We start from the raw sequence: 15,341 nt of genomic DNA on the forward strand, positions 1-15,341 counted from the left end.
TAAGTTGAGAGCACAGTTCCCTAGGCAGCCCATCTTGAGGGGTCGCGAAGCAGATACTTCAGGGCCGACGGGGCACGGCGGGAGGGCGGTAGTCCCCTCCTCTGTGTGTAAAGCAGCAACACCCTCCAGGCTCGCGCCCCATCCAGGCGCACGCGCGCCCAGACCCCGGGCCGCGCTCAGCGGCGTCCCCTGCCGGCGCGCGCGCTCAAGTGAACGCTCTCCGGCCCGCAGCGGGGTTAGTGCGCGTGCGCGCAGGTGAGCGTCCCGCCCCGCCCTGCCCCGCCCCCGGGCTTGGCCACCTGCCAGGGAAACTTGTGGATTGTTGCCCTCGGGTCGCTGCGGGGCGGGGACGCGGAACAGAGCCATGGAACATACGTCGGGGAATCGCGAGTCCCGGGCCCGGCCGAGAGAGCGGGACCCAGACCGGCACCCCCGCCCGGACCGAGACCGCCACCCCGAGAGACAGCGGGACAGAGCCGGGGACCGGCGCAGGGAGAGAAACGGGGGCGGGCGGAGGGACGGGGACCGGGACAGGGGGAGGGACCGGGAACCCCGCCAGGACAGACACAGGGCCGGGGACCATCGTAGCGGTGAACAAAGAGTTTGGGAACAATCCCGCCAGAGTCGGACGCGGGACGGACCCCGGCGGCCGACCTGGGACGCGGCCCCGCCCCCCTGGCCCGCGCCTTGGGAAACGCCGGAGCCACCACCCCTGCGGAAGGAGGGCCTCGGACGCCGAGGACCAGAGAGGTGAGGTGGAGCAGCGAGGGCCCTCTACCTCGCCCCGGAGGAAGCCTGGGTCTGAGGCCAGTCTGCGCGGTGCTGCTGTCCCGGCTACTTGTCCTGGGAAGCTGGTTTAAAGGAAGTGCCATTCTTCCCTTTTGAGCTCTTAGAGGTGACCTGGGAGTGAAGGAAGACCTTACAGTGCCCCTCCCCCACACACACACACACTCCTTGACCTGAACCTGATGAACAACGCAGAGACCTACCCCCCACCTCCCTCCCCCCTCCACCCCCTGTTCCCCAGCCCCCCTTTAGCAGTGGCAGGACCGGGGACCAGGTAAAGAGGAAGAGAGGACTTCAGGACTAGAAAGGGAAGGGGTGGGAAGGAGATTGGGTGGGTTGGGTTAACCTGAGGCCCCTCCCTGACCCCACCCATGTGGTCACAGGACGGCCCCTTGGGGCTTCAGACCCTTGTCCTGTGCTCCAAAACCAGCCCTCCCCAAAGTCCCATTCCCTGGAGGCCCAGGCCTCATAAAAGACCAATGAAAAGCTAATAGTTTAATGTGTAATCCCTTCCAGGGGTATATGCATTTCAAAACCAGACAGTTGGGAGAAGATACACTTTTAGCCAAAGAACTGAATGTACCTAAAACTCTGCACAAAAGGGCAGAGATTTTTCCCCCCCTTTGTCAGTGAGGTCTTTCTGGGCAGCCTCATTCAAATCCCATGATTGTTTCAGACCCCACCCTCCTGAATGAACAAACTTTGCCATCACTACCTTGTAGAACAGAGTTCCCATAAGGCCTGTGGGGTGAAAGCATCATGATGTTCTGGAAGACTGTGAGCTGGGAGAGGGTAAGAATGGAAGGAAAGAGAGGCGGTGGTCCTAGACCCCACTCCCCCTCTAGGGAAGTGGTCTTTTTTCCATTGCACATTCCATCCAACTCCACAAATACTACTGAATGCCCAGATTAGATGCCAGGCCAAGAAGGAGACAGGCAGGTACTGGAGTGATGACTGCCTTCTGGTTTTTGCCCTCGTCCCTAGGAGGAGTCCAGGCTCCTCTCTGCTATGGAACTTGGAGGCTTAAGCCCAGTCTCTCTTCTGGTCGTGTCCACACAGCGGGAAAGCTATTATCCTGAGTTTATGTTACATTATCTAGAACTAACTAACCAAACTGTGACAAAGGGTGTGCCCAGTTACAGTCACAGGCACTGGCTACTGTCTCCCTGCCTAAAGCCACACTGCATTGCAACTGCCAGGCCTGGGAGAATCCAGAGCTTCGTGTTTAGGTTTCCTTCTAAACTGGTGTCCTGGTCCCCCTTTCCCCACCCCCGCCAAGCCCCAAAGCTAGTGAAGGGAATACTTTTGCTTCTTTTGCTCACAGTTGGTGGTTTAAAACCAAGAGCAATTTATTTCTGTCTCTCCTCCACATAACAAGCCTGTATTTAATGGATGGGAGGTAGGGCCAGGGACTACAGGGATCTACTCACGGTGTCCACAGGACACTGACAAGTAAACAGGCCAATTTGCAGCACCTGTGAAACGTGCGACTCCAGCGGGGGACAGACACAAAGAGAACAGAACTGGGGCCCTGACTGGGCTCTGGAATGTTTCCAGGAGGACATAGCCTCAAAGCTGAGTTCTGGAGAAGGAGCAAGAGGCTGTCTCAAGCAGAGAAGTAGTTTCCACGGTGACCTAGAGGCATGGGAATGCGGGTCATCTTTTGGGGCGGGGAGAGGGGCAGTTCACTATGGCTGGGTCTGTGAACATGAGGTTGTGAGTGGAGAGAGATGAGCACGGGCCCTCCCTTGCTGTGCTTAAAGTTTGGACTTTATGGATTTCAAACCCAAAAAATACATGGTGAGATCTATGTGCTAGAAGGATCCCTGGAGCCCAGCTAGTAGAATGCAGCCCCCACCATTCACCACTGAATCTCGGACAAAGCCCAGGATGTGCTGGATAAAGTGATAGGGAAGGGAGGGGGTGGTGAGGAGAAGGAACAGAATATTCCAGGGCTGGCAGAGGAAGAGGGAGAGATGTGAAGGTATCCAGAGTTGTCTGTACCACCCATAGCCTAGAGAATGACTGCGGATTCAACTCTTTCCAAAGTAACAAGGGAAGGAAGAGAATGCCAGCCTGGGCATCAGTCTTGTGAATGCAAACTAGTTTTGAAGAGGGCCTGGTCCTCACCGAACTGAAAAGCTCCCCCAGGTGGCTCCCAGCTACCTGTTAGATACCCTCCCCGCAACACACACACACCCTCCCCCACAGGCCAAGCCAGCATGGGAGGCGGGGCTCAGAATTACTGAGATAAGTGACGTGCTTAATTAGCAGAACTGGGCCAAGTGTTTGGATGCCTTGTATAGCCACTAAGCCAGAAAATTCTCTGGAATATGAAATCTGTGGCAGATTTTCTGTTCTGTGCATTCTTTAATGTCTGAGCCCCGTGTGAGGTGTCCAGAGTTCTAATGCTGAACAAGCTATTGAATTTGAAGCCCGCTAATGGCCACACATGTGTTTGATTATAGTGAGCCCACTTCAGGGAGATATCCGCTTTCGACCCCCAGGCCTGGACTCGAGGAAGTGGAATATTACCAGTCAGAGGCTGAAGGGCTCCTGGAATGCCACAAGTGCAGATACCTGTGCACCGGGAGAGGTGAGCCATTTTGAAGGCAGTTTGACCAATTACTTACCGTTGCTGGTGGTTCTGGACGGGGTCCGAGATGATGGAGCAAAAATTCAAGCCGACTTCCCTTTTGGTTTCCTCGTATTTTCGTTTTCATACCTGCGTGAAGTTCACACTTTCAAAAGAAGGGTAGGAACGTCTGAAAGGGGCGGCTAGGTTTCCCGTGTTTCTCCTCGGACGGGCCCGGGTGTGGTGAGGCAGTCGTGCCTGCAGTTTTCAGAGCCAGCTCTGAGTTGCCGGCTGTCAGAGGGGGGCCCCTCTGGCAAGGCGGGCCAAGTTAAAGAGAGATCACCGGAGATGGCAGCCAGGTTGAGCTCATGCCGCAGGACAGGAGATCCGATGCCCAAACCTGCCATCATGGCTTTTAAATGTTGTTGACTGAGACCCACAGTAAGAAATACGTTTCACATTAAGAACAAGTTCACATGTGCGCGCATGTGCACACACACGTCATGTAACAATACGCCATCACCTACGAAGGGCAGTAACTTCTGTTTCACTGAAAACAAACAAAAACAAAAAAACCACACTTATTAGAATCCACAGTATGAAGAACACTTAAATAATATCATGTGTCAGCTCCAAATGTGGTTTCCCAGAGTTCCCATCCTAGCACCAGGCTTGGCCTTGCCAACAATGAAGAAAATCTGGTTTGTCAGGGTGAAGAAAATCTTACCCTTATGGCTCACATGATTTGGTAAGAAATTTTCCTCGGCTACCTATGACTAAGAGGGGAAAACTTCTTGGCCTAAGGGGGAGAAATCATGGAACTTATACCTGAAAATGTCTCTTTTTTTTTTTAAATTTATTTATTTTTGGCTGCATTGGGTCTTCATTGCTGCGCGCGGGCTTTCTCTAGTTGTGGCTAGCGGGGGCTACTCTTTACTGTGGTGCGAGGGCTTCTCATTGCAGTAGCTTCTCTTGTGGAGCACAGGCTTTAGGTGTGCAGGCTTCAGTAGTTGTGGCACATGGGCTCAGGAGTTGTGGCTTGCGGGCTCTAGAGCATAGGCTCAGTAGTTGTGGCACACGGGCTTAGTTGCCCTGTGGCATGTGGGATCTTACTGGACCAGGGCTCGAATCCGTGTCCCCTGCATTGGCAGGTGGATTCTTAACCACTGTGCCACCAGGGAAGCCACTGAAGATATCTCTTAGAATGATTACAATGAGATACGTTATTATGGGATTATGTAGAACTTTCATTGAAGAGCTCTAGGCAGTCCAGGTACAAGAATCCTCACTCTAGTTTATGTATGTTGGCACACCCCGTTGCTTTTAATTCTCTCAACAACTCCTGAGGCTCAGAGAGGTACAGTAAGTTATACAAAGTCACACAGCAGTTAAGTGGAAGAGCTGGAATTGAAAGTTAGAGCCTGACTCTAAGGCCTGAAATGGTTTATGTGCTTGACCTTCTTTTCTTGATGATATAAATAATAGGAATAAGCCAGAGGCTCTTTAACAGGTTTCTCTCTAGAGGTATTCTTGTTCAGCGATTGATTTACCAAGAGGAGAGGGCAGAGCTTGAGGCCCCTGATTTAGCTTTGATTGCTTCTGGCTATTTGGTTGGGCCTAGATGTTGGGTTTCTGAGTAAAGATAGTGAAAGGATAGTTCAGCAGTCAGAAGCTAACAAATGAGGGCTTATAACGATCTCTGGACACGCAGGGACCCATATAAATACACAATGCTGTGTTGTGTTGAGAGCAACAGCCATTAAACACTGGGAACTTGTCTCAAACAGGAAATTCACACCTGGGTAAAGGTCACCTGAAGATTTTCAGCCTCGTCTTAGAGTAGATCTTTTGTGATTTCTTTTCCTCATCGGTGAAATCATGTCCTCCTCCAGCAAACTGGCAAAAATGGGAGTCAGCTGTGGCTCTCTCTAACTTTCTAGGGAGATCCTGCAGTTTGGGCTGAGTCACCCTTAGGAAGTTCAGTGGAACACTGACAAAAAGAGATAAGCCCCGAATTCACGGTTACGGGCAAGACTCCTCAGCTACTAAAATCTTTAAAGGCTGAGGATAAAGATCAGATAAACAGCAAGTACAGACATCACATGTGCATATCAGATCACTAGAAATCTTGTCATTTATAGGTTGTGTTATAGGTTTATTATTTGGAGGGACTGGTGAGGAATTACAAGTTCCCTGGGGAGAAGATACAGGGCCTGCTCCCCTCCTGGCTCCCTCCGATTTGCATTTGGAGCAGCTTCCCCTTTCCCTTTTGTCCTTTTCCTCTTCCTTTAGACCTTTGGTGCTCAAATCATGATGGAGAAGATCGTAAAAGGAGAGCTAGGCCAGAGTAACAAGGAAATTGTGAAGAAGGAAAAAAAAAAAAGGTGATGTTTGCATTCAGCTTGATGCAAGGGCTTGATGTTTGCCTTACTTGCAAACCATCCTTAAAATTTTAATTTCATTCTCTCTCCAAACGTTGTAATCTCTATAGTCAGTGGTGCTGTCTCTCACTCAGAGCCTGGAGGTTTAGGTTTTGAGATGGCTTCTCACTGCCAGTGGCATTGACTTGTGACCACACTGAAAAGGTTCAGAGGGACAGTTGTGGGAGTTTTGCCCCCCCCCCAACTTGCATTCTCCGTCCCCCTTTTATATGCTTATATAATACCCTAACTCAGTGCTTATGGGACTGAGCCTATGTCAGCACGTACAACTCCCAGCTCAGAAGCACCCAGCTTTATATTATGCTGAAAAAAAGAAGCAACACACAGAAGAGTACATTAACTGTATGATTTGCATGAAATTCGAGAAAGACAAACCTAGTTCCTAATGGCAGAGAGTAGATCAGTGGTGGCCTGAGGAGGAAGGTGAGGGGTTGACCACAAGGGGTGACTAGGGAACTTTCTGGGGGGATGAAAACAGTCTATATCTTGATTATGATTACATGGCATACACAGTTGTCAAAACTTACTAAGCTGTTTGCTTAATGCAGGTCATTTTGTTGTGTATAAGTTATATAACAGTAAAGCTGACTTTAAGGAAAGCAGCCAGCTTTGGTGGAAGATCTGGGGCTCTTTCATCGTCCAAGATAAAGCAGCCAAGTGTCCTGAAAAAATCCAGCCCTGGGAAAATATCACAGCCCAGATTTGCTCTTTAGGGAAACTAAAAGAAAACAAAATTAAACTTTAAAACATACTTATTGAATTAAAGTCTAAGAACAGTAAAACCAATTATGTTTCTCTAATTCAGTAAGCCTTATAGGTTTAATTAACTTAACCTTTCCTATCCCTAATACATGTGAACCACGGTTAACATTCTGATGGATAACTTCCATGCTTTTTTTCTAACATCATTATATTTTTTAAGCACTATGATATAAGCTTCTTCAAATTTGGAGAAGTTTCCTCTTTCAGACTGAAGATGGCCACAAAACATATCTAAAGAGGACATAACTATTTTTCAGTCTTTTTGGCAGGGAAGGGCTAGGGCAGAGAATGTTCTTGCCTTCTTCCATACAGGACACCTTTCTTTCTGCTCACTGGCCTGATTTCTGCCCCCATCGTCCTGCAGCCCACCTGGGGCAAGCTGCTTTGCTCTTTTGAGAGTTACCCTTTTCAGTCCAAAGTACCTCTGACATCATTTCTGGAGACCACAGTTCTTTGCTACCTTGTAATGGTAATCATGCAGCTTTGGCTGCTCAGGCCTTCCAGGGGGCAGAATAAAGAGCTGGCTGTGGTGTGAGCTGCCACGGGGAAGATAAGCCTCAAGGTGGAAGTCTCCAAGTGCAAAGTAGCTTCTTTCAAAATGGTAACACGCCCTTCTTTTGCAGCCTGCTGCCAAATGCTGGAGGTTCTCCTGAACTTGCTGATCCTGGCCTGCAGCTCTGTGTCTTACAGTTCCACAGGGGGCTACACGGGCATCACCAGCCTGGGGGGCATTTACTACTACCAGTACGGAGGGGCTTACAGTGGTTTCGATGGTGCTGACGGGGAGAAAGCACAGCAGCTGGATGTCCAGTTCTACCAGCTAAAGCTGCCCATGGTCACCGTGGCAATGGCCTGCAGTGGAGCCCTCATGGCCTTCTGCTGCCTCCTCATCGCCATGGGCGTCCTGCGGGTCCCATGGCATTGCCCCCTATGGCTGGTGATTGAAGGCTTGTTGGACGTGCTCATTGCCGGGGCATACATCCCAGCCTTGTACTTCTACTTCCACAACCTCTCGGCTGCCTACGCCTCTCCCGTGTGTAAGGAGAGGGAGGCGCTGTACCAGAGGAAAGGATACAGTGGCTTCAGCTGCAGTTTCCATGGGGGAGACATAGGTGCTGGAATCTTTGCTGTCCTGGGCATTGGGGTCTTTGCCCTGGGGGCCGTGCTGGCCATCAGGGGTTACCGAAAGGTTAAGAAGCTGAAAGAGAAGCCTGCGGAAATTCTGGAGTTTTAGGCTTTTTAAAACGTTCCGAAAAACTTGAGTGATGGAAGTTACTCTGAACCACTGTCTTTCGTGGAATATTTTGTTGTACAACTTGCCAACCCTTGGAAAGTAACAGACCAATTTTAGTTTGCTGGGCCTAGCTCCAGGGTACATGCAGCAGCACTGCCTGATGTAATAAACCCTGGTCCTGGAGCCCTCTGTTGGTGAGGGACTAACCAAAATTACTTTAAAAAACAAAAACAAAACAACAACTAAAAACAACCAAAACTAGAGCCCAAGACCCACAAGGAAAAGGCATATGTTGCAGCAAAATGCACTTCTTGAGTGAATAAAGGGAGATGATAACCAAGTGAATTTGAAGAACCTTATCCTCAAAGCTCATGAAAAGCCACACAGGCATGAAAAAACATTTCAGCCTGAAGTTCTCTAAACACAGCTGTCTTAAGCAGATTAGCCTCGAATTTTTTCCTCACTGAACTCTAGGCCCTTCACTTCCTTAATGCTCTGGATGGCAGGGGTTGGGGATGCCTGGGAAACTGCTGCTGTAAGATATAAGCTGGAGGGAGACGTGGGCTGAGGAAAGAGGAATCAGATTAATTCACTGGGTTGCAAAGGAGGTATTCTAACAAGCCCCTTACAATGGCCTTGAAAGCTCAATAAGTGTTTTGTACTTCTTGTAAATGTACCATTGTACGACGAATTCAACCCGACATCTGGAATTCAGGATCCATCCAAAATTAAAGAAAGTAAAATCTTTCCCAGGAGAAGTATGCTACTTTTGGCCAGACAACTTCATGGGTTCTTACTGCATGTTAAATTAGGACTTATGGCCCATTATAATATATTTTTGGTACAAGTGAATATGTTCTTTGCTTTATGCGACTGCAATAAAAATCCAAAGAAAAATTTTAATTTGGAGGTGATGGTTCTCTTTACAATACGTTTATAATATTATTTTCTTGTCACATTTAAAAGGTGAGTTCCATTTGGGTTTACAAAAGGAAATACATATAGTTGCTTGTATATGATTAGAAAACTTCTTGAAGAATATATAAGAATGTATTAACAGTATTTGCTTCTGGAGAGGAAATTAAAATTTTTTTTTTCATTTTATGTAAGACTTGACTGCACATGTCTTAGTCTTATTTTAGAAAAAAATGTTTTAATTTGATTTGCTTTCCTCAGTTTTTTCACATTTACAGTGAAAAGGCAGATAGTAGATGTTTAGTTAAGCAGAGTATTAAATGATCAGCCACAAAAGCAGCCTCACCCAAAAAGATGCTATTTTACAATAAAAATCTCCTGTCTGTTTCAGTTTCCACTTCCCTCTACAGTTTATCCCTCCATAGGGATAAACTGCTAGCTCTAGTAGGCCACTCTTTCTTTTCTTTTCTCCTGATGTCTGTGAATCTTTCTGCACTAATAGCATGCTTGGAAATACTTGAACCTGTTCAATGTTTTCAGCAAAGCCAGGTCAGGCCTGGCTAGTGCCCTGATAATATCCAGTGGCCGTATTTCTTCATCATTGGCCCCAGCAACAGACCATTATTCCTCTTGATTGTTGCAGTCAGTGGAGTGGTTGACAAGGTCTATCAATAGATATATTACGTTTCAGCCCGGCAGATATGTGCTGCGTGGATTATGCCGCTGCTGTTTTGGCAGAATCTTGTCCCAGAAGGAAACATTCAGGTTGCCCACATCTTGTAGTAGCACAGTATCCCTGCTTCCCTTCAGGGGCGTGAGAGATTAACTGCATGCAGAAGGAAAACCAAGGCAGAGAAAGGTGTTGGGTGGGGGAGATAGCTACTCCCAGTGAATTAGAATGATGTCTGGGTCAATTAATTTGCCCTGCTTGTAGGGAGAGAGTAGCCAGTAGCTTATGGTGCCTGGGAGGAGAGTGGGCAGTTCTGGTCTGATGTTATTTTCAGATTTAAATTAGAGGAATGTAGCTTCTCAACTGTCAGAGCCCTTAACTGCTGTGTTCCGTGGACCTCCTAGGAATTTATGTGGGCCCAGCACGAGATGGAATCAGCAAGCCCAGTAGCTGTTGCCTAAGTACATTAGACATACTGGTCTTTAGCTGCCCAGTTTATAAACGTTGTGGTACCCCCTTGTGTATTAGAGGGTTTTCCTGACTTCTGGGAAACCATGCTTTTCATAAATTTGTCCCTTTTCTTCTTTTTCTTTTTTTTTTTAATATTTATTTATTTATTTTGGCTGCACCGGGTCTTAATTGCAGCATGCGGGATCTAGTTCCCCAACCAGGGATTGAACACCAGGCCCCCTGCATTGCGAGCGCGGAGTTTTCCCCACTGGACCACCAAGGAATTCCCTGTCCCTTTTCTTCTTAAATCTCTTATTAATCCCCTTCTTTTTTTTTTTTTTTTGGCTGCATTGGGTCTTCATTGCTGCGCACGGGCTTTCTCTAGTTGCGGCGAGCGGGGGCTACTCTTCATTGCAGTTCCTGGGCTTCTCATTGTGATGGCTACTCTTGTTGCGGAGCACGGGCTCTAGGCGCCCGGGCTTCATTAGTTGCAGCACGTGGGCTCAGTAGTTGTGGCACACAGGCTCAGTAGTTGTGGCAGGCAGGCTCTAGAGCGCAGGCTCAGTAGTTGTGGCTCACGGGCTTAGTTGCTCTGCGGCATGTGGGATCTTCCTGGACCAGGGATCGAACCCGTGTCCCCTGCATTGGCAGGTGGATTCTTGACCACTGCGCCACCAGGGAAGTCCCCTCTCCTTCCATTTTATATATGTTACTGGGTAGCATCACCGTCCACTTGTATAACATTTTATAGTTTTCCAGGTATTTTCACATACTTGCTTTCATTTGGGCCTCATCCCAGCCCTGTGGGATACGACAGGGAGGCATTACCTTCATTTGTCAGATGAAGTGTCTGAGGCTGAGTGTCAGTGACTTGGGCACGGTTACAAGGCAGTAAAGAGCGGGGATGTGAGCCTGGCATTCCCACTCTAGGTTCATATGCTTTTCTCTTCATTCTCATCTCTGACCCCTGAGAGAAAAACAGGAGACCTTCTCCCAGGAAGACGCCTAACGAGAGCCTGGGGCCTCTGTCAGTGACAAATGAAAGGTGACTTTGGACAAGTCGACATTCATCTCCATTCACCTGTTGGCTTCCGCTGCCTCGTGGCATTTGTGGGTTCCTTAAACTTGTAAGGAACTTGGCCCCCCAAGTGAACAGGCCAAGTATCCAGCAGTAGGATCCTGGCTGAATAGACTGGTCCACCCACACAGCGGGGCTGGAGGCCACGTAACAGAGCATGTGGACACGGTAGGAGCTGATCTGAAAACATCTCCAGGAAGAGTAAAGCACAACGCAGAGCAGTGTGTGTGGTATCCTCCCTGTGACACAAGCAGGGAAACAGGGGATGAAATTCGGAGTTGAGTGCTTTTTTTTTTTTTTTTTTTTTTTTTTTTTAGTTGAGTGCTTTTACTTGCATAAACGAACGCTGGAAAGTTGTATTAGAAAATAATGAAAGTGGTTGGGGGTAGAGAACAGAGTGGACAGGGACGTGGGTGATTTTTCTCAGTTTATGCCCTTTTATGTCATTTTGATTTTTTTTAAACTTTAAAATTTGAAATAATTATAGATTCACAAAACATTGCTAATGTAGAACAGAGATCCTGTGTATCCTTAACCCGGTTTTCCCCAGTGGTGACTACAGTACAAAATCACAACCAGGAAATTGACACTCTCCAGAGCTGAGTTAGATTTTACCAGTGTTACATGCACTCATGTCTGTGTGAGTGTAGGTCTGTGCGGTTTTATCACCTGCGTAGATTCGTGTGACCACTGCCACAATCGGCTACAGAACTGTTCCATCATTGGAACATCCCTAGTGCTCCCGCCTTAGAGTGACACCCATCCCCCTCCCGCTCCCCCAATCCCACTCCTCCCTGACAACCACTAATCTGTTCTCATTTTGAGACTGTTATGTAAATGGTATCATACAGTATGTAACCTTTTGAGACTGGCTTTTTTCACTCATCATGAATCCCTTGAGATCCATCCGAGTTGTTCCGAGTATCAGCTGCTCATTCCTTTTCATTGATGAGTAGAGTTTCCCCTGGGGACGGCTGTACCAGATTGTTGAACCATTCGCCCATTGGAGGGCATTAGGGTTTACTGTGACATCTGTGTACATGTTTTTGTGTAGGCCGAAGTTTTCCTTTCTTTAGGATGAATGCTCAGGGGTACAGCTGCAAGGTCACATTGTAAGTGTATGTATAGTTTTTAAAGTAACGGCCAAAATTTTTTCCACAGTGGCATTTTGATTTTCGAACATGAGTATTAAAAAACAAAAACCAAGGATGTTAATGTTGAGTCTGACCATGTCCTCACAATCAGGTGGTATTTCTCTTGCCTGACCTAGAGAGCTTTCCTGGGTGAGTGACGTCAGTGTTAAATTCCCAATCTCTCTCCTCCTAGGTGTGATACAGATAGTGGAGGTGATATTGAATGGGATGGTTCTCATGTGTATCGTGGCCTCCTACTTTGTCCTTGCTGGATTCAGTGCCAGCTTTGCCAGCGGCGGTGGCTTTGGGAACAACTATTACTCACCGTTTGAGGGCACTGAGCTGGAGCAGGTTCGGCAGCTGGACCAGCAGTACACGATCCTCCGGGCGCCCCTGATATACAGCGGCGTGGCTGTTTCTCTGGGGCTGGGTGTCCTCACCTTGGGTGTTTTACTCCAAGGAGCCAAGAGTCTAAACAGACTGCCGGGGAAGTGGCTCCTCTCGGAGGCCGCCTTCAGCCTCCTCGCGGCATTGGGCTACTGCGTAGGCATCGGCATTTACCTCCACTCGGCCTTGCGGATCAATGCCACAGACACCTGCAGGACAAGGGAGAGGGTCTATGCCCGCAGGGGTCTCACCTGGATGAACTGCCAGCTGGCAGGCACTGATGGAGCGGCAGCCACCTTTGCTTGTCTGCTGGTGGTGATGTATGGCGCCAGCGTGGTGCTGGCCCTGCGGAGCTACCGAGAACAGAAGCGGTACAAGGACAGCCAAGAACAGCACAGCAATTATAATGATGCACCAGAATACCTGTGGTCTGGGATACTCTGAGATCTACTACTGGAACCTAAAAGTCAACCCAGCTCCCTTGTTTCTCTCAAAAACCACATTACACAAATGTGGTTTTCATGTACTTGATTTTATAAATGTTCCCTCTGGCACCAATGCAAAGCTAGATGATCATCCCATTTTTCTATCAATGTCTTTGTTGGCTGAGAGCTAGAAAAAAATACCTCCACCTTTGCTACAAAGAGCGACATTGGAAGTTTGCATATACGCTTATGGTTTGGCTCTCTTACCAAATGGTAAGGTAATAATACTAGCTAAGTAGCCAGAGAAATTCTGAAAGATGAGAACAACACATCAGGGGTAGCAGGCCCAGTGTTACAGTGCAAATAGCTTGCCTGACCGAACTAAAGTCACTAAGAAAAACATGCTGTTTCCCCCTGTATTTGATCCCAGGGGAATGATTATAAAGCATTCGTGTGATTAGATTCCAAATGAGTAATTACATTCTGGCTCTCTCCTGGAGGAAAACTCTCCTGCCCATTCGACAGTATACCATGACTGCATGGGTCCCAGAGGCTGGATCCCTGAAACCTGAAGACAGGTAGGTGCTTTTAGCATGCATGTTCCTCCTCGGGATTCCTGGGGTAGGGCTCAGATAAAATGGTTTTTGCCACCTTTCCAAGCTCGTTGCTTTCTTGTTTCAAGTCATTTGATTGGAATTCACTTTCCTGAAATATTTTATTATTTCCTGAAATATGACGCCTCCAAATAGAAATAAAATTCATAAACTTCTTAAATGTGTTATTCAGCTGAGTACAAAGATAAAGTAGTTGATTTTACTAGACTATACAGGCATTTTGGAGCCTTCTTTATTTCTGCATCCCTTCCAGCGCCCTACAGAGTAGGCCTTCAAAGGTCGATTGTAATCTCTCACGATTCTGAATTGTTTCCATAATGTAACAGATCATTAACACTGAATCTCAAAAATAAAGTTCTTTCAGTAATTTTAACCTAAAGTTTTATAGCTGTTCTTATACTTTACAACTAGTCTCAGATATTCCGTTCATGTAAGATGCAACTAGAAATATACATGTTCTTATTATAAAGGGTAGTTTTTCTAGTTGCCATCTTTTTTCATAACACTTTTATTTTCATATTATAAATGAGATTAAACTATTAAGTTCAAACCAAGTTTTTAGTACATTTCTAAAAACAGCATTTTTGACAGAAATCTCAGACTGTCTATACAGTTAGTAAGAAATCAGCAAACGTAAGCCCGTTTCAATGTATGCCAAAGTGGCTATTAAAAAAATTCAGTCAATGTCATTTTCCTCTGATGTGTGTTGGCCATTTTTACCCCTGCATGTTTGCTGACTCTTTTCCCTGGAATATATTACCTTTCCTCTCTCCTCTTAAATCCTTCCTATTGCTAGTTCTTATAGAACCTATCCAAGGTGAAGGATTAAAACTAAACCTCAAACAGAAATGGGAAAATATCTAGATTCTACTTTTACAAAAAGTAAAGCTTGGAGGAAAACAACAACTAGAAGTCTACACTGCTAGCTTAAAATACAAACCCCAGTGCCACAGAAAGCTGCTCCAGCACCTTAGCCCGAGGCAGTGGCTGGAGTCCCGCAGAGTTTTCGCTGAGTGGTAAGACAAGTTTAACAGCAGCAAAAATCAAACAACCCATTTCCCACCCGAACCCCCCAAAAGACTTCCCAACACACACTATTCTCACCTAGGATTTATTCCCTGAAACATACCCCGAGTAGATCTTTGCCCACGTCTGGGTCCGGGGCTTGGAAAAATGAGGACTTTGGCCACTGTGACCCCAGTGTGGTACACTGGCCCAGCTACAGTACTGCTCCCAGTCAGCTCCTCTCGATCACTGCAGCAACATTCAAAATGCCTTAGCAAAACTTGCCTTAGTTACTACCATTTGGCAGGTCAAGATTTCTTACATTTTACAGATGAGATGAAGGTTCAAGAAGGCTAAGTGGCTCCCCCAATGGTTGACATTTCATTGCGTGCTCACCGCGCCGGGTCCAGTACTGGGCTAAGGAAGCATTTGTTGACATCATCTCATTTTAGCTCACAGCTGTTGAGAGAGAGACTATTATCTCCATTTAACAATCGAGAAAAAAACACGTGAGCCTTGGAGAGGTGAACTTGCCCAAAGTTAAATCTTTTTAAGTAGCAGAGGAAAAACTCAGACCCAGTGAATCACACACGGAAAAGTGTTCTGAGTGACCAACGTGCTCTTGTGGTGTGTGATATACCAGGGAAACAATATCACACGAAGGAGAGAACACACCCAGAGAAGTTCACTTCTGCCACCCTGCAGGCAGGTGTGTGTGTCATGGAACCGAGGTATGAAAGTAGATGGTGGCACTGAGCCCAGCACATTGGAGGTACTCAAGGAACAGTTGGTGAACCAAGTTTTCAAAATTTCATTCTGCTAAATGAGGAGGAAACCTGCAAAATGATTTCAACTGGGCCTTTATT

General features: G+C 47.2%; 1 protein-coding gene across 2 annotated transcripts; it reads left to right on the forward strand.

Annotated features, from left to right (window-relative positions):
* The first annotated feature begins 311 nt into the window (after positions 1-311).
* MARVELD3 (MARVEL domain containing 3) lies at positions 312-13,761 on the forward strand. 2 transcript variants are annotated; one of them, XM_061173054.1, is made up of 3 exons: positions 312-750; positions 3,255-3,382; positions 12,238-13,761. In XM_061173054.1, the coding sequence occupies exons 1-3, from the start codon at positions 365-367 to the stop codon at positions 12,873-12,875; spliced, it is 1,152 nt and encodes a 383-aa protein (XP_061029037.1). In that variant the 5' UTR covers positions 312-364; the 3' UTR covers positions 12,876-13,761. The 2 variants fall into 2 exon arrangements, with proteins under 2 accessions (XP_061029037.1, XP_061029036.1); XM_061173053.1 differs by lacking the exon at positions 12,238-13,761 and adding an exon at positions 7,188-8,604 and having other exon boundaries at positions 336-750.
* The last annotated feature ends 1,580 nt before the right edge of the window (positions 13,762-15,341 follow it).

Source organism: Eubalaena glacialis, chromosome 18 (genome assembly GCF_028564815.1).
Source record: "Eubalaena glacialis isolate mEubGla1 chromosome 18, mEubGla1.1.hap2.+ XY, whole genome shotgun sequence".
Lineage (NCBI taxonomy): Eukaryota > Metazoa > Chordata > Mammalia > Artiodactyla > Balaenidae > Eubalaena > Eubalaena glacialis.

Coding starts and splice junctions, on each gene's coding strand:
- MARVELD3 (XM_061173054.1), top strand. CDS start 365: ATGGAACATACGTCGGGGAATCGCGAGTCCCGGGCCCGGCCGAGAGAG. Junction 751..3,254: donor GGACGCCGAGGACCAGAGAG/GTGAGGTGGAGC, acceptor GTTTGATTATAG/TGAGCCCACTTCAGGGAGAT. Junction 3,383..12,237: donor ATACCTGTGCACCGGGAGAG/GTGAGCCATTTT, acceptor CTCTCCTCCTAG/GTGTGATACAGATAGTGGAG.